Source organism: Archocentrus centrarchus, chromosome 17 (assembly GCF_007364275.1).
Source record: "Archocentrus centrarchus isolate MPI-CPG fArcCen1 chromosome 17, fArcCen1, whole genome shotgun sequence".
Taxonomy (NCBI): Eukaryota; Metazoa; Chordata; class Actinopteri; order Cichliformes; family Cichlidae; genus Archocentrus; species Archocentrus centrarchus.
Genome location: NC_044362.1, coordinates 12,540,756 through 12,562,121, shown reverse-complemented (window position 1 = coordinate 12,562,121; position 21,366 = coordinate 12,540,756). Strand labels below are relative to the sequence as shown.

Sequence of the window (21,366 nt, the reverse complement as noted above, 5' to 3'; positions counted from 1 at the left end):
CTCTCACCTCCAGAGTGGTCAGGAGCAGGGGAGCGACAAGGTGTAGAAGGCCCAGGAGAGAGACTTTGTGTTGGTGAGCCAGAGAGGCTGTCACTGGATGACTGGTGGAACCCTGAAGAGAAGCTGCGACTGCTCTGCATGGGTGGAGGTGGTGTATGCTTAGACAGCTTCTTTAAGATGCTACGCCGTCTGCTGCAAAAGTAAATAAAATATTAAAAAAAAAAAAAACAGCGTCAGAAAAGTGTTCAGTCTTTACTTTAACTTAAAGTCAAATCTGAGACGAGGAGATGACTTTCATAAAGAGTCGCGTTACTGCAATCCTGATCAAAGCTTCACTAGAAGTATCACTCTGTCTTTAGCTATAAATGTCCAACAAGCTTTTCAGGTGGCTCTGAAGTTTTTATGCAAGAATCAGACTTGCAGAACAAACACAAAAATGTTGTGAAGTCAGCGAATATAAAGTCTCTGTTATGTAGCCAAAATCTAACACTAAGCTTCAAACATGAAGTACCCCTCATGTACCTATCCTGTCCATCCTTCCTCTTGCTCTTTTTGCTGCGCCGTGCCATCTTGGCCTTGTAGCTCGCTTTTCTGGCAGGTCCAACTTTGATAGATGTGTTCTCCAGAGCAGTGGTTTGCAAGGTCACCCTGTTGCCACTCTGTTGAAAAAAATACGACTAAATTAAGTGCCTGTATATAGAGCATGCAATCTCTTTTTTAGGGGAAGAGCAGTCATCGTAAAATTATTTCGGTTCTTAAACTACAATATTATGAAAGCTCAAAACTGCCAAAAAAACAAAAATAAATAAATTACTTATTACAAATATGTCATTAAATGAACCAAATATAATCCAAAAAATAAATTAAGACATCATTTAATATAAAAATGCGACAAATTTTAATGTCTTTTTTTAATTTTCAAATTTGTTTATTGAATTTCCTATTTAATTTATTTTTTACTTTGGCAGTTTCAGTCCTCCATACATTATGATGATCATTTCAATAACAAAAAAAAAGCAACATATGTACAGAAAGTTATCTGCATACCTTCAGCAAAAGCTCCACCACCTCAGTGTGTACGAGACCCTGGACTGATTCACCGTTGACGTGAGTGATGAGGTCACCTGCCCTCAATCCTGCCTCGTGTGCCGGACTGCCCTCTTCAACACACTGGACCCAAACACACACACACCTCAAAATTACTGGTAAAGCAGCCATTCTAAATGCCTGTTGCCGTGTTTCACCTATGCAATTAGTAAAACCAGTGTTTTTGGTTTACTTAGCATAAATTTAGTCTTTTTGGGAAAAACTGCCACATATAGCAACAAATACAGTGTAAAGTATCATGTCAGCATAAAATAAAGCGTAAGCGCGGATCAATCCAAGTACGCTTTATGAAGAGATTTAAGAGAGGTCACTGACTCTGCTGACCTGATTTCATCAGGCAGCTTGTCCTACAGCTTCAGGGCTCTGACAGTAAAATCACCTACAATTTTCAGCCCCACCTCAGGACCAGATCAGAGTCCAGCACCTGCAGTGTTAAGTTACATTCAAGCTCATATAAAATTAAGAAGAGCATCTCTTAACCTTAAAGCAGATGGGCTACAACAGCCGAAGACCACACCAGGTGCCACCTCTGTCAGACCGCGAAACTGAGGCTACAATTCACTCTGACATACTGGAAAAATATTGCCTGGTCTGATGAGTCATGATTTCTGTGGCAGCATTCAAATGGTAGGGTCAGAATTTGGTTTGACCAACATGAAAGCATGGATCCATCCTGCCTTGTATCAATGGTTCGGGCTGCTGGTGATGTAATGGCGTGTGAGATATTTTCTTGGCACACTTTGGATCTCTTAGTACAAACTGAGCATTATTTAAACGCCACAGCCTGCCTGAGTATTGTTGCTGACCACGCCCATCTCTTTATGACCACAGTGTACCCATCCTCTTATAAGGTGAAAGGCCATGATGAGCCATTAAAGTCAACACTACGATCTCTAAATCAGTTCTAAAACATACTGGGAATTAGTGTGAGGAGGCTAAAGCAGAAGTGATGTGGTCACTTTCTTTTAATGTTCTACGAGTCTGATCATTGGCTTTCTAGTTGAGTAAAAAAGCTGTTGCAATTGTCAAATCACAAGAAGACAATGGAATAAGGGTAAAATATTTCTATGGAAGTTAAAACAATATCGTATCTTCAAAATATTTCAATGATGACAAAAACCAAACTTCCGCTCAGTTAAAGCAAAAGGAAAGATTCTGTGCACCAGGCTTAACTTGTTCCAACAGGAAACCAGCAGATGGCAGAATTTCTTTGCCATTTACAGTGATCTCCGTTTCAAAGTTATACCTAGGCATACCTAAAAACTAGGAAACAAAGAACTGACTTGGTACTGCATCTCTTCAGTGTTCATATTTTGCTGAATTTAGTGATGCTGACTGCTGTACATGCTGTCAAGCGCTCTTAGGACCAGCTCAGAAAATAAGACCATGAACTTATTTCAACATCTACGTTTTAGAACCACATGTGGTTGATTCCCGGTAGTACCAGCTACATCTGAGATGAGATCGCTTACCCAGACCATGTGATGAACAGTGTAGACATCACTGTCTCCCATGTAGACTCTGATGGCTCGCAGTGCGAACCCAAATCTTTTTCCAGAGCTGTGGATAACCACCGGAGGCCTGAGGCAACTGATGCTGACAGACAGATCGCGGCTGGGGGACGAGTCTCTGGATGAAGGGTTGGACGACAGGGACAAAGAAGATTTGGGACTTGTAGGAGGACCTGCAGAGTCGTCTGGTTGAGGAGCAGAAGATCATCAGAAAAAAACTGTTGAGTCTTTATGAAGAGTATGTACTGCTAATGTTTAAATGCTGCATCCAGTATTTGAAGAAACTACTTCTATCAAACCTTCCTAATAAAAAACAACAACAACAAAAAACAACAAAGAAACACTTTTCTAATCTTGACTACAAGTAATGTGTTTAAAAAAACAATATCAGGCTGTAGGGGGCACTGTGAACACACGAACACTTTATTTGATTATTGTTCCTTGCCACCATTTTCCAAAGACACCTCACGTTTTTCTCTCAGTGATGCAGTTATCATGCAAAGATACCTGGTGTAATGATGAGTGAAAGGCCGGAGACTGAGGCAGACTTGGGGACTTTTCCAGAAGGAGACCTGGGTTTCTCTGGGGTCTCCAACTGATGTGCGATGCGTCGCGATGCCCCTCTCCGGAAGGACGGCCTTGTGCCCGTGCTGTTGCTCCGGAGACGGATGCGGCGGAGGTTGGAAACCATCCCATCTACAACAGAGGGCACAGAGTGTATATTAGTGTATCATAACAGGAAAAAAACAAAACAAAAATCTTAAAAAAAAAAAAAGTGAGAGAATGCAGTTTCTGTATTTATTGGTCTTACCCTCCTCATCAGCAGGGATGGCAACTCGAGGCATGATGTCAAAGCTCTGGGTGCTGTTCATTACCAGCGGGCTGGTGCTGCGCTCCGACTGGGAGGAACTGGATGATGCACGTGGACGGAGGCTGCAAAGCCCAAATAAAACACAGATTTTAGTAAGTTTCCCTTTTTTAGAAATTGGGCAATAAATATATTTATGACTTAGCAACAGTTTCCTTTCTGGCTGCAAAATAAACATATATTGACAATAAAACAAGAAGAACTGCCACTACATTATTTTTTAAATGTGCATTATTATTTCAAAAACTGCAGCTAAATGAACTTCATTTTTTGGTGATTTTTGTCACTTTTCTTCTTAGATATCTTGTGTGTCTTTTACGGTTTAATGGTCAACTCTATTCAGGATCACACAGGGATCTGGAGGCTATCCCAGTACATGCTGAATGGAAATATCACTGCCATTCACACCCATGGGCAAGGTAAAGGCCTCCATCTGACATGCATGCAGGAAAGGATCCCACCTGGGGGAATTTTAGAATGACTCACTGTTGCATTATTACCGAAAGACTTTAAAGATATCTATAAAAATTGCCATTTTGGAATAGGAAGTGCTTCAATCTAATAAGTTAGAATATTACACTTTGTGAATGCTGAGTGGGCTGTGACATTTTTCTTCTCATAATAAGGACATCACTCTCCCTCGTTTCGTGCTCTCACCTCCCCCTCTGTCCATCTGCCCTCTTGTCTCCACTCGCCAAATGTTTGTGTCCGTCGCCAGGGGACAGGACTCCCCTGCCCTCCCATCGCTCCTCCTTCTCCTCGCTGTGGCTTCGCTCTGATGACGACAGGCTCAGGTTGGATGGGGTGGAGGTGGACAGGTGCTCTGTGCTGCTGTACACCTGGAGTTTAAGAGGAAAAAGGTGGGGTCCATAAAGGTCCATATTTGTTTTTTTTTATTTATTTACATTTTACACAATGTTGCAACTTCTACAGAAACCCATTTTATGAAGATACACATGATTTGTATACTTTGTTCCACCAAGTAGTTATTACCATTGATTATAACTAATATAGCAGAGCAGTAATGAGTACCTTGCTGAAGCGGTGGGCTACAGAAGAGAACTGTCGGAGCTCCAGAGACGATTCATCATCGTTGGTTTCATCATCTTCATCTGAGCCCAGATGACAGTAGCGCTCTGATCGAGCTGGAGGGGAACACGGTGGCAGAGCAATGAATGATGACAAACTGGAAGCACTGTTTCCTATCCAAATTAAAACCAGCACCATGCTGCATTATACAAACTTTGCCCCTAAAAGCATCCAAATTCCGAGAGCCCATTCTCCTGAGGACTATCTCCTCCCGTGGTTCTAACAATACAATGTGACTGTACTACTTCATAAAAGGCCCACAAATGCTTAACTGTCAGTAAGTCCACGTACTGTCAAAGTAGCTGGTGTCCTCCTCACACTCTAGTTGCGGGATGAATTCAGCTTTCTGCCTCAGGAGGCCGTTCCAGTCCAGGCCAAGGAAGAAATTGTGCATCTTCACCTCAGTGGTCCCACCTGGAGAAGGAAGTCATTAAACTGATGTGGGCATTTAGGTCCCCAGACTTGAGTCTGAGCTTGGCTGACCTCTAGCCACATCTTTGCTGCCTTTCATTCTCCTTTTCATTCTCCTGGTCTCTGGTTTTATACTGTAAAAATACTTCTCTGCTATTTTCCATGAAGTCAAATATTTAAATATAAATATTTAACTCAGCGAGCTCTGGAGATCTTATTGATCACCGTGACCTTATCTGCCTCTTGGTCTCTGTCTATGGGAAACAATTTTATCAAGTCTGGTTAACATAAAACTATTCATTGGGTGATGTCTGTCAAATAAACCCACAAAAGACCTCAAATTGCTCCTTATTACTGTAGCAACTTTACATATCTCCTCAAGATTAAATTTCTCTACATCACACCTGACTGTGACCTCCTGGTAAGAAATCCAATGACACATCTGTTGCCAAAAGTAAAAGCATCATGGGGAGCATTTGTGCCTTTTCTTGGCCATCTCAAAGTCACACCACTGTGCAACCGGGGGGGCCCAAAGAGGGTTTTCATCCATCAGCAATCATGCTGTCACCCACCTGTTCCCAGGCGCTCCAGAGGGTTCTGCCTCAACAGTCTGGTGATAAGATCCTGAGCATCAGCTGGCAGAGCATCCTCTCCGTCTGGCCAGATAATCTCATCTGAACACAGAAGCACAATGCAACGATGGGGATTAGATGTGTCTACAAAGGCCAGGGGCCTGATGTGCCAAAGTACATAGAAATATTACAGAATCTTGAGGGGATGGAAAACAGACTGGATCTGTGTGTAGAAAAATAAATAACTATGATTTCAATTTTAAGAGTTCCTACCGTTAACCACTTGACCAAAGAGCTGCTCTGGTGTGTCTCCAAAGAAAGGCACACAGCCCACTAGGAACTCATAAAGGATGATCCCCATGGCCCACCAGTCCACAGGCTTCCCATAGCCCTGCCTGAGGATCACCTCTGGAGCAATATACTCTGGGGTACCACACACCTGTAGACAGAAAAAAAGAGGAAAGTCTGATTTTAGTTAAGCTCAAAACCAGAGGAGATGAAACAAAGACAAACTGAGAAAACACAAACCTGCTTGTCAATGAATTCTCTAGTATCCTTTTCAATATGTCCTTCATACAAGTTGGTTGTCATGTTCATAAGGCCAATCTTTGAAAGTCCAAAGTCTGTCAGTTTAATATGTCCCATGGAGGTGATTAGCAAACTACAAAGGAAAGAAACACAGAAATGTTTCATGTTACATCAAATGCTCTCCCTCAAAGCACTGAAATTTCATCGTTAGAGGAAAAAAAATATCAAAGGCTCAAAGTTTCCGAAAATTGCTCTATCTTCAGAAAGATCCCATCTCCCTACAGATCACTGCAAGTTTAAAAATGATGAAAGCTTTTAAGTTATTTAGTGCTGCCTGAAGGCGTTCATAAGAAAAATGGGGGGGAAAAAAACTGTAATATTCTCTTTGTTCATCCATGTGCCTGACTCACTTGTCAGGTTTGAGGTCTCTGTGTACAATGCCGTAGTTGTGAAGGTACTCTAAAGCCAGGACGGTCTCTGCAAAATACATCCTGGCCATGTCTACAGGCAGAGGACCGATGTTTTTCAACAGATTGGCACAATCTCCACCTTAAAAACACAAATGAGGCCATTATGACAAATGCTATCAGGTCAGATGACTTAGACTTAAATGTGTACTTCATATAATTGAGATATAAGAGCTTCTTGTGCATGTATCCACAATCCAAATCAAATCTACCTTCCACGTATTCCATGACGAGGCACAGGTGCCTCCGTGTCTCAAAAGAGCAGAACATGGAAACCACGAATGGGTTTTCAGCAAAGGTGAGGATGTCTCGCTCAACGAACACCTGCTGGATTTGATTTCTAAGAATCAGGTTCTGCCTGTTGATCTTCTTCATGGCAAAACGCTGACGAGTCTCTTTGTGGCGCACCAGAAATACGGCCCTGCGTAAAAGAAGGGGGAGAGGAAACAAATCAGACAGCACAAAGAGAGTGGGAATAAGAAAAGTAGGGGGATAAATTGAGAGATTTTGCAATGGAATAAAGAAAGAAAAAAACAATGAATTGCGGGCATCACACAGTAACGAATATCAGTTCAGACTGGAACTGAAACTGCCCTGACTAATTCCAGCCTGAACACAAAAATACTACAAAAACACATCCTCATTTTAGTTTCTTTTCCCCTTTTATTTGGATCTCTGTGGTTCTTAATGTGACTGAGTCAGTCAAACGCAAACAAAGAAGTCTGTCTTACTCACCCATAGGCGCCATTGCTAATGAGCTTTATGGTCTCAAAGTCGCTCTCCAGTGGTTTCCTACGAGGAGGGGTGCAGGCTGCTCGGCTCTGAATCACGCAAATCCCAAAACGAGAGAGAGAGCGAGAGAGAGAGAGAAGAGGAAATTAAAAAAAAATAATTACAGTGGCTGCATTACTTTGAGGTTTTTTTGGGGTTTTTTTTTTTGCACTGAGTGCTCCATTAAACACTTAAACTGCATTTAATCAAGAATCCCCTCCATGTTGTTGAGCTCTGCTGAATGACATTTAATATTTCTTTGGTGCATCTGCCACTGCCTTAAAAAGTCCTTCAGCCACCACAGCTTATTGTGTCATACACATCCTGCTTATCCTGCTTTATTAGTCTGAAAATCTCTTATGCATACATGCAACTCAAAGTGCTAACAGACAGCAAGATTACGACAGCACAAACTAAAAGATTTTAAAAAATAAATTAAAAAAACCCAAAACAAAGCAAGAATAATGCATAGAATATGCAAAACCTTTCAACAACAAAACAACTGTGTTGTGTTGTGTTGGCCATGTCACATACTTGTACAATATGTGATATATTAGAACGGAAACTTATTTAGCTGTAGGTCAAACAGGATTGAGCTGATATTTATGGTTTTCTTTTTTTTTGTTTTACAAATTTAAAAAATTCATTAAAAAAAAAAACCAAAAAGTCAAAAATCTGTGCCAAGTTTCAGAAGATTGCAAATACAAATAACTGAGGAGCAGCAAATTTAGCAAAACGTTGACAGACACCGGACGGCTCGGTGTCGGATCACATCACATCTGCTGACTGTGGTCTGTCGTCGACAGCACAGCTAATAATTATAAACAGACACAAGGGATAAAAAGTATGCAATGCATTTCTTTTAAGCATACCCACTGAGGCAGAGTCCCTCTGACACTGTGGACACTGGATAAAAGCCACCTGTGTGATTTTACTGAGTATCTGAGGAACTGCTCGTACATATCTACAAATCTTGCCTGAGATCTGAACTGTTAGCCATTCAGTGACTTAAAAACTAGTAAGAGAATCTTAAATAAAGCAAATACATCTGTTCTAAAACTGACAGGGAATGCAATGATTTTTAAAATAGGTGCTACATGTGCTCCACCTGGTCTTCCTCAGTCACGTCAGAGTTCATTGCATCTATCTCATACCTGTTTAAGGTAAGCTTATACCTGTACAGATGTTGCCTCTCCCGTGTCATCAGACTCTCTGCTCGCGGATCTGTGAATCGGACTAGTATGCTCCAAATGGACCATCTCTGTAACAGCAGCACACACAACAGATCAAACTCCATTAGACACCAGTGAGAACAATAACATGGAACAACAACAGCTTATCAAATTAAATCAGAAAGCTGTAACTGTATCTTACGGGATTAATTCACAATGACTCAGTTAAGCTAACCACACAAGGGTTTTCCTATTTATCTGAAATAAGAAAAGATGAAGCAGGCAGGCAGGCAGGCAGGCAAAAAAAAAAAAAGGTGCACCTTCCAGGGGATCTCTGGTAAGGCCGAGCTGGCTGATTATGTATCTGGGAATATCAGTTTTGATGCCCTGTCCTACTTTGGCTTGACCCTCTGCAGCCTCCAAACGTTGGTAAAACTCCTCTGGATCAAACTCCTGGATTTAAAAAAAGGAAAGACATGTTGAGGTTTCACTGACATCTATGTTACTTTGCTGGCATACTATGTAGAAATGCTGCAAGTATTACATCAGGAAAAGAGGTGTCAAACATTGCAATATGATTAAATAATGCAGAAAAATGACAGAGGAAAGGTTAAAAAGTTTTTGTATAAGAAAAAAGTTTCTGCTCCGATCTGGGCTCATTTTCTGGCCTGTAAAGTTGGCGCATCACCTGCACCTTATTAACAATATTAAGAGGACTCACAAATCCAGTCCAGCAAGGTGAACTTGCTGTTGGCTTAGTCAACAGTAAGCTGGGTTATTATTACTGCAGAAACTAATCACTACTACAGCATATCATCATCATATATGAGTCAACTCTTACACGTGCATGTGATGGCTCTAAGCTGGTGGACATAATGTTATTACGTCACTCATAAACCTGTGATTATTACTGCGTCAGCCAGTGAGTCTTACCAGACACTCCAACAGCCTGGCAGGCCTGGAGATGATGATAAGAATCTTCTTGACCAATTTGGTGATGATGGTCACCTCCTCGCTCTCTGAGCGCTCATATGCCTGAACAGGACAAAGAGTAATGGATTAAGATCCAATTGACACAAGCAAGCCATGAGACACGGCATCTCATCCACAGGAACTGTCTGCACTTCACAGCCTGGCTGATATTTTTAGCATCTATTTCATCTCCTTACATTGTCTGGTGGTGATTTAAGGGCTGGCATTTCAACATGTTGCATCAATACTCCTTGCATGCTCTGCCGGATTTATAAATAATAGAAAACACTTGACTTTTATGAACACTCATTCTTGCTTATCTAATCTAACAGTGACTTGCCTCGGTCAAACAGTAGGTTCAGAAAGTCTGTTACAGACATGGTGAAACAGTCAGTGGTGCGATTAGTCAGCTGTCAGTTTAGAACAAACTCTTGCCACACTAAACCTGAGAAAAGATCCATTTATAACCCTTTATAGGGCAAGTGACTGTCCAATTGCGCCCTATAAAGAAATGTGAAACAGCAGCTATAATCAAGCTACACTAGAAAGCAAAGAAACAATTTCACATATTAAAATTTGCATTTTAGCATGTGCACAAGGGTCAAGGTAGCAAATTGTTATGGCTACAATGAATATATTAATTACAGAAATATGATTTGACAAAATCATGACAAAATCTATGGAGTCATTTTTGACCAGGATATGTCCATCAATGCACATATTAAACAAATATGTAGTACTGCTTTTTTGCATTTGCACAATATTTCTAAAATTAGAAACATCCTTTCTCAGAGTGATGCTGAAAAGCTAATTCATGCATTTATTACTTCTAGGCTGGACTATTGTAATTCATTATTATCAGGCTGTCCTAAAAAGCTCCCTTAAAAGCCTTCAGCTGATCCAGAATGCTGCAGCTAGAGTACTGACAGGGACTAGAAAGAGAGAGCAGATTTCTCCCATATTGGCTTCTCTTCATTGGCTCCCTGTTAAATCTAGAATAGAATTTGAAATCCTTCTTCTTACATACAAGGCTTTGAATAATCAGGCCCCATCTTATCTTAAAGACCTTATAGTCCCATATCACCCCAATAGAGCACTTCGCTCTCAGACTGCTGGCTTACTTGTGGTTCCTCGGATACTTAAGAGTAGAATGGGAGGCAGAGCCTTCAGCTTTCAGGCCCCTCTTCTGTGGAACCAGCTCCCAGCTTGGATTCAGGAGACAGACACCCTCTCTATTTTAAGATTAGGCTTAAAACTTTCCTTTATGATAAAGCTTATAGTTAGGGCTGGATCAGGTGACCCTGAACCCTCCCTTAGTTATGCTGCTATAGGACTAGGCTGCTGGGGGGTTCCCATGATGTTTCTTCTTCACTCACTTCTTTTCACTCTGTGTTTATATTCCACTCTGCATTTAATCATTAGTTGTTAAAAATTTCTGGCTCTCTTCCACAGTGTGTCTTTTGTCATGTCTCCCTCCCCCCACCCCCAATTGGTCGCGGCAGATGACTGCCCCTCCCTGAGTCTGGTTAAAGGTTTTTTCCTGTTAAAAGGGAGTTTTTCCTTCCCACCTTCGCCAAGTGCTGCTCATAGGGGGTCGTTTTGACTGTTTTCTCTGTAATCACTGTAGGGTCTTTACCTTAAAATATAAAGTGCCTTGAGGAGACCGTTTGTTGTGATTTGGTGCTATATAAATAAAATTGAACAGAACTGCATACCCCTGTTGTCCTGTAGAATAAACAATGGTATGACTAGATGACCAAAATAAGGCATAGATTCAACTGAGGAATAAATCTTTCTGATTAAAAAGTGAAAATTATCACAATCTCAGTTTCCAGCAGAATCTATGATCCATTTTGCAGAAGCCAGCATTTTCTGCAACAAAATTATTGCTGGACAGGTTATGTAATAAATCATTACGTAATCAAACTCTTGACCACTGGAAATATCTATGTAATAACATAAAATGACAGCACATTACTGACCGATAAAGTGGATTGAGCAGAATAAGAACAAATGAAATGGGCAAATTCAATTCAATGTTCAGTCCTGTTACAGTACAGCATGCAATGTCCCAGAGGGCAATCTGAGCTACCAATAATAACTCTAGCTAGAAATACTGTCTCTTAGAAGGAACCAACCTTGGCTGATTGTCCAAGAAAAAAAAAAAAAAAAAAAATTCTCTGTACGAAAAAGATGGAAAACCATTTACTGAAGATGAGAGACACCCACCTCGTGCAAAAGCTTCTCCAGTTTCTCCTGCAGCTCCATAAAGTACCTGGAGGTCACCAGGCCATTCTGGGACTTGTCCAGGCAGTCTCTTGCGAGCTCCACCAGCTGGTGCTGAATGAATCCAAGCACACCATCAGCCAGGGGCAGAGCGGTGTCCGGGGAACACTCTGCAATGATGTCGAGCAGCTGACCCTCCATCTGGGCTGTCGCCTGGGAAACAAAACCAAAGACTTCGTTTAAAAGAGTGACACCAGAACTGTATTCATTTTTAACCCCTCCAGTGAGCAACTGAAGATTTTAACTTTGATTATGAGGCTTTCAAACAGAGAGCGAGGTACCTTAGGAAAGCGCTCTTTGTAGACGTGATTCATCATGACAATCTCATTGTCAAATACCCCACAGGTCCGTCCAGGGCTGTACAGGAAGGAGAAAGACAGAAAAATAGATTAAAAAAAAAAAAAATAAAATGTAAACATCAATCGTTTTTGCACAAATGCTGTTTATCAATCACAGATACCAAACTGAAATATAATGAAAAACAATGGAACTCATTTACAGTCTGATTTGGGGGGGAGGGGGGGGGGGGCATTTACAGCTTTACTAAATATCCATAAACACAAAAATCTATAAAACATATTAAAATTAAATTACAAACGAACGTGTTTACTAACATTCCAGGTCATAAACATGTGTTTGACAATCACGTGATTCAGATCAGGTTCTCATGCACACTATCCACGACCACATGTGTTGCATGCAGAGGCCTTCAGTTACACGAGGGCACCTTTTTAAACCCTCCTTACACATCACAAATCAATGCACTGTCAGCAGAAATGTCAAAAACAGCAGCCCTGGGTGCTCCCTTACACTACATTGCATACTACAAATGACATCATCAATATGTGACGTGAACTTTAACTCTTTCTGTGTAACCACAACAGTTGCACATGCGGCATGAAATTATTTGAGGGTAATAGCAACCACTTGGAACTACTTGTGGGCAGCAAGAAATACTTGACAACAGTGACATCTGTCAATCATCTGCTGTCATAGGCAACAATTTAGACACATTATGGGGCGACTGGGTGACTTAGTGGTGAAGCTGGCGACCGCATACATATGCCGTGTTGCGGTGCAGGCGGCGCGGGTTCGAGTCCCGCCCCGTTGCCAATTGGCCCGCATGTCTTCCCCTGTATCTTTCCCCCATTTCCTGTCTCTCTCCACTGCTGAGAAAAGCCGCTGTGGCCAACAATTCAAAAAAACCCAAAAAAACAATTTAGACACATTATTAAGAACAATACAAAGGAGAAACCTAAGGTGGAGTTTACTCTCCGGTGTAATTGTTAGAGAATTGCCAGATGTATTAATAGAATATTAGTGCATGCACAGTGTGTGAGCATGCGGCACAGGCATGGACATGTCACAAAAAAAGAAACCACATCAACGTGTTGCCAACATCCTCCACAGCCTGCCATAAAACTCTACAGCAACCTCAAAGCACTCCACCACTACAGCTATTCAGAGAGATTGCTTCAGCAATGCCAAATGATGAGGAAATGTTTTATTCTAATCCAGTGGATCACAAGTAAATGGCACACAGGCTTTTTCCACAGTCACATTAAATAATTATCCCACCATATTCTTTCCAGAGAGTATTAATATCTTTATAATCACGTGTGAAATATCTCCAGAAAAACGCTAGGCCTACTTTTGTTAGTCTGAGGTGGAGTGGCAGTCTTACCAAATAAGGCAATGCTCATTCACACATATATGTTTACAGTGTTGTAGAGTGGATATGGAGCAGTAAAGAGAGTACCTACAGCTACTGTGTTTCAGAAAGAAAAAAAGTGTAAGCAATATTAACTTACAGCAAGGTACAACAGTACACACACACACACTCATTGCCCACTTCATTAGGTACACCTCTTCAGCTGCTTGTTAACACAAATATCTCATCAGCCAACCACATGGCAGCAATTCAATGCAGTTTAGCATGTTGACATGGTCAAGACGACCTGCTGAAGTTCAAACCAGGTATCAGAACGGGGAAGAAAGGTTATTCAAGTTGGTTTGAATGGTTGTTGGTGCCAGACAGGCTGGTCTGAGTATTTCAGAAACTGCTGAGCTACTGGGAATTCCATCATCATTCCATTATTACCACAGTGTACCCATTTTCTGATGGCTGCTTCCAGCAGGATAACACACCACGTCACAAAGCTCAAACCATCTCAAACTGGTTTCCTGAACAATGACACTGTACTCAAATATCCTCCACAGTCACTAGATCTCAATCCAGTAGAGCACCTTTGGGATGTGATCATGGATGTGCAGCTAACAAATGTCTGATGCTATCGTGTCAAATTCTCTGAAGAATGTTTCTAGCACCTTGCTGAACCTCTGCCGCAAAGAATTAAGACAGTTCTGAAGGATAAAGAGGGTCCAACAAGGTTCTGGCAAGGTGTACCTAATGAAGTGACCAGTAAGTGTATATAGCATCTAAGTATAGTATAGTAAGTATAATAGGCCTATTAAAGCCTTCAACAGTTTTATCTTTGTGCTTAAGTGGTGTGTGGTGAGCTGCTGTATACAGCTGCTACTGCAATACATAATTAAATCTGTACAAGACTGAAGCCAGAACAGGGGGATTTTGGTTCCACCCTTCCAAAACAAACTAGTACATTGACATGAACCCTTTTCCCAGTGCAGTATTACAGAAATGTTTGTGTAACAGAAACAGTCTATATGCTGCATCAGCACAAGAAAATGAAGGTATGTATCAGATCCAAGCTACCTGAGACTGCGTGAACGGACCCTGACAGGGGGTGTGGGGTGGGTTCCTTCTTCATCTGCCACACTTTCAGGACTAGGGAAATGTTTGAAGAGGAAGTGGAGATCTTCTTGCGTGGGCTGAAAGGGCAACTGGTGCAACAACTCCTGGGAAGAAGAGGACTGGGAGGGGAAAAATGAAGGGGGGACAAAACAGAAATGGGGAGAGTAAAAAAAAAAAAAAAAAGAGAGAAGTTAGGGTTAGTGTTGAAGATATAGTTAATGTTTCTTTTTATTTAAACAAAAAAACAAACAAACAAAAAAACAATCAACCACTGCCTGAGAACTTTTATCTATTTTTATTTAAATATTCATATGTAGGTGGGGCTGTGCTTCTACAGCTCTGATTATGTAACATCCTGTGTTAAAAGGCTTCCTCTGGTAAGAGTCACACCTCTGCTCTCTCATATTCACTCTTTATCCTGTTAATACCCAGAGTCTTAAAGGCTTTCATGTTCCACTACAGATCTGAATTAGATGCAACACCTAACATGGACACGCTGAGAGTCGATTCACGATGTAAAACATCACGAATCCCTTCTTCCATTTCAAAAGAGACTCAGTGAACTTTAGAGCTCTGACACCTAAAAGCATTTTCCACTAGCACTTTGCCCCATTTCATGCAGCACACATGAAGACAGCCAGCATCTAGCGCCACCACATCCATGCACGCATGTATTTGTTTTGTTTTGTTTTTTGTCTTTCCAAGTCAAGATGTGTGACAGAAGGCCTGGAATTTATGAGAACTCCCATTTGGCTGGGATCTCGTGTATCCCAGGAAGAGCAAAGACAAGAGCGGCTCATCGGCCAGAGGAAAGAGAAGAGCCTATGAGAAAGAAAAGCAAAGCAAGGCCACGAGAGACAGAAAAAAGAGAAAGCAACAGAGCAAGGACGTGACAGAGCAGTGATAGGAAGGGGGTTGGGGTGTTGGGGGGGGGGGGGGGTACATTGAGCAGGAAACTAGAGACTTGTCAGAATCGACTAAGAGCTGCATAAAGACCTCACTGACAGCAAGCCTGAAAGGGGCATTGTGTAGGAAAGGCTGACTTCACCGTCTCAAAGCCATGTGGTTGGCCATACAGGATTTCAGCAGAGACACCGGAGCTGGGTATTGTTTTTCTTTTATACCAACTGCAGGTTCAGTAATGACTTTTGAGATAAAATCTTGATAATCACCATAGAAAATATCAAGAAATAGCCAACAGGCATAGCTGGGCAGCACACAGTGTGCTTGTGGTATTCCCAATAGGAAAAGCCAAGCAGGGAAATGTGAAATGCAATACAGTCCCTGGCTCCTGTGTGATGTCATCCAGGAAAAAGAAACTGCAAGTTTCAACAGGACCTGTGTTATTTTAACGATTAGCCTTATTATTCCTGAACTTTCCCTCAGTCAAAAGAGGAAACGCTGAGAACAACTCAATTCATCTCAGCACGAAGACCTTCATTTAAAAAAATAACAGTAATATGGCTAATAATTAATGTAACCTCATTTGTTTTGGTTTCCACTTTCCCAAGCTTTTTGTTGAACAGAGGTCGAAAAATACACCATTATGAGGAAACGTTTGTGGATTCTGATTTTGATGTGGGTATATGAAATAAGGCCTACCTTTTATCAGATATAATATTCTTTAAATAATTCCAGGAAAACTTGGGAAAAACACACGTGGGGATTAATTTCCATTTCCCCTCCAAGGTGGAAAATATTACACAAGGCCGATGATGGAAGGATTCATCACCATCGGACACATCCTGTTATGGATGTCTGAGTCATTAAAGGATTCCAGCATCCATCTCCAGTCAGCTGCTTTGTATAAACCAACTGGTGCCCTAAACTGTCAGCGTGAAGTTTTCCAGACACTCTGAAGAGCAGTCAGTCTTCGCTGTATCAGTAAAACTAATTATATCAAGAATGTGATATAAATGTGTAGTAATAATTACTTCAAAGCAGTAATAATGCTCTACAGATGTAACAAAGACTTAAAGACTTAAAAGGTAGTCGTAAAAAGTTAGCAGTTTGTTTCTTCGCCAAGAGAAGAAGTTATGGTCAGTCTGATTTATGTCAACTGCAACTCAGTCCAATAAAGACAAGCTTTCATAAAGGGAATGGTATGAAACGAAACAGCCGAGAGGCTAAAACCACAAACCTCTTCTCTGTTGTTGTTTACGCACAGTGATCTGGGTGCACCAATTACTGGGTTTTTGAGGCTGATACCAGGTTTGATATATACAAGCTCCAAAATATGAGTCGATGAGAATCTCTTTTTTTTTTTTTTAAATATTGTAAACACACAGTACTGATTCCTTTTTTGTGAAAAAGATACACACTGCGTTCACTCTGATGAGCTATGCAAAAGTGATGCTGTTTCTGAAATGTCTCACAGCTATTGTGGCAGTTTTGTGGTGGTATTCCTTCCTTGTACTGTATGTGCAATAAGCTGAAGCAAGTCAATAAATAAACCAAGCCAATTCATTATCTAACTCTATTAATATTCATATTTTTGGCTAATTACTGCTTCTAAAGTGGTGTGCATGAGAGGCTTGCAGTGATTTTATGACCAATGACCATAAAATATCAGTAAAACTCAGACTTGTGGCAACAAAAAGTGAAGTTACAGTTATCAGTGCAAAGAGTTGCTCCATAGTATAGTGGTTTACACATTTGCTTACCATGCAAAAGATTCCCAGTTTTATCCCGGCAACAGATACAAAGCGCTTTGGGATGTGTCAGGAAGGATGGCCAGCATAAAAACAGCCAAATCATACATACAGAGCCCCTCGCTGCGGTGATGCTTGCGAATGAGGGAGTGGATGAAAGCAGGTCCTACAGACTTACACTTTAAAACAAGCAATTGGAGCAGCATCCAGTGGAAATGAGGGATACTGTGATACTGCTGACTAACGCAACAGGGGAGGAGGTTATCTACATAACCAAAGCCTGTAATGTCCACTACAGCGACCAGCTGTCAGCTACAGAGCGGTGAGTAAATCTTTACAGGAATAGCCAAAAGTTTTGGCAGTTATGCAAATTCTGTGATTCATGCACAGGTTTCTATGATTTAGTGAAGAAGACTCATGAGCATTTCATAAGCTTCAAAGGCCTTTATTGGCAAATTGATCAAAATTTTAAAATGAATCAAAATCAAAATGGATGCAAAGAGTCAGCCTTTTTTCATAACTTCTGCAATTCTCTCCCTGCAGCTTCTAGACCAAATCTTGACTGATGGCAATCCAGTCCTGCCTCAGTGCTCGAAGCTGAGCACAGTTTGTGGGTTTCTGCTAGTCTATCGGTTTTCTAAAGGTTGACCAGAATTTCTTAAAATTTGCGATCTAAAATTCTAATTTGGGGAACTCCAAACCGCTTAGTCTTGCCACCTTTGCCCTGTGACGTGGTGCTCCATTATACAGGACAACGTACAGGCTGTCCCCAAATTGCTCCTGGACTGCTGGATGCTCAAACCTTATGATTGTACCCAAAGCTGCAAACTGTGCAACACAGAGTGGAGCACTTTATGAAAGGACCTGCTCTTCAAATTGGGTATACTGTAAATCAACAATCATTTATAGGCAGATTTTACGACACTGTGTAAGCTGATGGGTTTTACAGCTCAGTTAGTCAGCATCAGAAGTTTACAAGACACCACAGTCCAGTAAAGAGGAGAACTAAATGCCCCCAAGATAGCAGCTCAGAGAGAGGCTGAATATGCGATGAGGGGAGGAGGTGACAGACAGTAAAGAGAGACTTCTCTGCTTACAGATACTGACGAACTGGGTGCATTGGTGCAGTATCCAGAGGAGGGAACAGACGCCACCGACCACCTTCGCCCATCTGCTCTGCTGAAAGACACACACACACACACACACACACACACACACACACACACACACACACACACACACACACACACACACACACATAACAGGCATCTCAGTGGAGGCTCATATGAAAAACTTTACATCCTGTTGACTCATTCCAATCTTCAAAGCCTGTAAAGGCCAACAGATAACGTTTGATCTTTGAGTCTTAGCAAGAAGAAGAAGAAGAAGAAGAAGAAGAAGAAGAAAAAACACAGATGAGTTATTTCCTTACCTTTCAGTGCGCGCCAGTTGGCTACACAGATGCAATAAAGGGAAGACACAAATGGAGGCGAGAGATGCAGAGAGGAAGATGGGGCGAGTGGAGGCATAAAGTGAGAAAGAAAATAAACACTGTTTAATGACAGTGACAGATTAAGTCTGCCTGTCAAAGTCACAGTCCTGTTAGGCTGACAGAGCTGCCAGCCAGTGGCTGTTTGCTGTTTCTGAACACCTGCCAAGCTGCTATCATACTGCAGCACTGAGACTACAGACACTTTCCCTCATGTCTCATTACACACACGCACACACTGCATGAAACATTCTCACTAACCACTACTACAAACAGAAAACCTCAACCTTTCTCTACAAAAAAAAAAAAAATCCACTTGCTCTTTCATGTGTTTCTATCCCCACTGTCCCACTAGTTTTCCACCCAACACACTCCAAGGAAGTGGCCCAGTTTCCGCAACTGATTATATCTGCGGTGACAAAGATGGTCGAACGCATTTTCTTGTAGAAACCAGCTCTCGGAGACATGTAGCTTAATTAGAGGTGACACAATGAAACTGAGCTGTTCCTCTCTGATATCCGAGGACTAGTGAGCTGTATTGGACATGCGTGGTTTCTCATCTGGTCCCTCTCTGACATCTAAGCCATGCGCCAAAACCCCCTGCTGTTACCAGAATGTTGTATCATGTTTCTGTAAGAGGCCACTAATAAAAGCAAGGGTTTAAATCAATATTGGAATAAATGGCTTCGTTGTGCAAAGTGTTGCTCGTCCTTGTTCTTCAAGGCTACTCTATGTTCATGTGACACAACTGAGCTAACAGCAGAGCTATACAGCTTTTGTGAATAACAAATAAACCCAGTGGAGTTTTCAAAAGTGCAGCACAGCATCTGTCTGCACTCTGGCAGCTTAAAAATGTCAATAAATTTAGATGAGCTGCATAAGGCAGTTCCGCATCCCTGAGCTGGTGCCATGTGGCATACTGCACTGCAGCTTAACTTGTCGTCATATGCATTTAAACTACAGAGTATTCTTCAAAATTCCACATGCACACGTTCAAGTGCACATGTTGCCGTTCTGGCCTAAAGTCTCCTTACAGACTCGCTATAGCACTATTTTCTGCTGCTGGCTGAGGAAGCCAGTTGCAACTAATGTTCCTCTAAATCCCAGCGAGTCTATAAGCGGTATGCGTGATGAGAGGGCAAGCTCTGCAGTTTTCCTCCATAATCACAGCAGCCTTGAATAATGAGTGCGCGCACCAACTCGCCGCTTTAATTGGCTTGACAAATGCCAAGACCCACGTCCAGAGAGTGAGTGGCCCTGGGGCCTTTCAGCTGGTCGGACATGCTTCTCCATTGCCTCAATTCAAGGGGCAAAGGGAACAAGCCAGGGCATGTTCATTTTTCATGCACAGTTTCCACCAAAACAAACTGGTTATTGTCGTGATTTCATTTTTAGTTGCAGTGGGCCATGAATAAAAATGTATTTCTAATGACATGTAAATCTTATTTTCATATCTAATTTGCTGCAGTTTTACTCCATTAGAGTATTTTTCATTGCAAAATGTCTGTGTTAGTCATTTCCCAGCTGAAGTATGATGGAGGAAAAAAGGTACAGCAATAATGTGGCTGAGCTTAAGCGGTTTAGACCAAGACTATATTAAAAAGCATTTGATTTAATTCTTACCTGCGGGCAAACTGGAAGTTAGCAGAAGAGCTGGCAGAGACATTTCTGGGGCTTTCTGAAGGACTGCTGCCAGCTGAGGGGAAAAAAAAAAACACATCTTTGAAGACAGGGTGGTAGCGGAAAGAAACTAAGCATATGACTAAATGTAGAATAACTGGACTGGCTTCCTAATCTTGTAAATGATCGGTGTCAACTTTGCAGCTGGTTTTATTTCACAGCTCAGCCTGAAACAATCAAATCTTTTAATGACAGCAATGCATACACAGACATTATCTAGGCCCCTTCCTGTCCTAATCAAAGGAGTTCTGTGTCAACAGACAGCAGGGAGTATGTGGTACGGTCACACCACATACAGCTGAAAAGGTCATTAGGGGACTTTCATTGTGCCTGAGGACAAATCAGTGTAACACCCGGAGTCTCTCAAAAAAAAAAAAAAAAAAAAAAAAAAAAAAAAGTACATGGAATGACACTTTTTAAAGGAGCTAGATCAAATGATGAGCAGCCTAGAGGGAGCTCTGTTAAAAATATCACAAGGAAAAGCACTGTATGCACGCTACTGTGGGCACATTATATGAAAGAATTAGCAAGAGAGAAAAAAAAAGGAGGTAAACTAACAATTGTTTTGTGAGATATAGCGTCAAACCAAAGAAAAAAAAACTGATGCAGCCTGCATGAGACAGCCAATCCTGTGCTCTCCTGGCCCTTCATCTCATCATCTCACCCTACCTTATCTGCTTCACACACACACACAATCAACGGTGGCTAAATAAAGCATTTCTGATGAGCCTCCAATCAACCCTGCGCTGCGGTGAGCAGACACACGGGTAAAAGCAAGGGACAAGTACCTGTGGCAAGTGGCAGAGGCGAAAGCGGTCGTGACAGCGTGGGCGATGGGGTCCCAACCGCCAAACTCCTTCTCTTGTTGTTACGGGAACTGTGAGAGGAAGGCGACAAATAAAAGAGAGTAAACATCTGTTTTATGCAGCGCTACAACACAATCAACCACACGCTGTTTATCAGTCTTATCTGTGCAGAAAACAACTGTCGATCAACCTACGAATTCACAGTTGTTGATG

The 21,366-nt window shown here is 41.6% G+C and overlaps 1 protein-coding gene across 5 annotated transcripts in view; it reads right to left on the bottom strand.

Annotated features, from left to right (window-relative positions):
- mast3a (microtubule associated serine/threonine kinase 3a) overlaps window positions 1–21,366 on the bottom strand; it is a 31,457-nt gene that overhangs the window by 3,451 nt on the left and 6,640 nt on the right. For 2 of the 5 annotated variants that reach the window (XM_030751412.1, XM_030751411.1), the window contains 24 exons: window positions 21,136–21,224; window positions 20,291–20,363; window positions 18,276–18,354; window positions 14,489–14,646; window positions 12,036–12,111; window positions 11,698–11,907; window positions 9,430–9,531; window positions 8,817–8,949; window positions 8,500–8,585; window positions 7,289–7,374; window positions 6,766–6,974; window positions 6,497–6,635; window positions 6,087–6,219; window positions 5,832–5,997; window positions 5,559–5,660; window positions 4,867–4,989; window positions 4,519–4,631; window positions 4,144–4,325; window positions 3,430–3,551; window positions 3,126–3,314; window positions 2,580–2,803; window positions 1,048–1,170; window positions 523–659; window positions 8–192 (listed from right to left, as the gene is read on the bottom strand). In XM_030751412.1, coding sequence (XP_030607272.1) covers window positions 8–192; window positions 523–659; window positions 1,048–1,170; window positions 2,580–2,803; window positions 3,126–3,314; window positions 3,430–3,551; window positions 4,144–4,325; window positions 4,519–4,631; window positions 4,867–4,989; window positions 5,559–5,660; window positions 5,832–5,997; window positions 6,087–6,219; window positions 6,497–6,635; window positions 6,766–6,974; window positions 7,289–7,374; window positions 8,500–8,585; window positions 8,817–8,949; window positions 9,430–9,531; window positions 11,698–11,907; window positions 12,036–12,111; window positions 14,489–14,646; window positions 18,276–18,354; window positions 20,291–20,363; window positions 21,136–21,224 — 3,239 coding nt within the window. Of the gene's footprint in view, window positions 1–7; window positions 193–522; window positions 660–1,047; window positions 1,171–2,579; window positions 2,804–3,125; window positions 3,315–3,429; window positions 3,552–4,143; window positions 4,326–4,518; window positions 4,632–4,866; window positions 4,990–5,558; window positions 5,661–5,831; window positions 5,998–6,086; window positions 6,220–6,496; window positions 6,636–6,765; window positions 6,975–7,288; window positions 7,375–8,499; window positions 8,586–8,816; window positions 8,950–9,429; window positions 9,532–11,697; window positions 11,908–12,035; window positions 12,112–14,488; window positions 14,647–18,275; window positions 18,358–18,610; window positions 18,632–20,290; window positions 20,364–21,135; window positions 21,225–21,366 lie in introns of all 5 variants that reach the window. The other 3 variants (XM_030751408.1, XM_030751409.1, XM_030751410.1) reach the window with 3 other exon arrangements.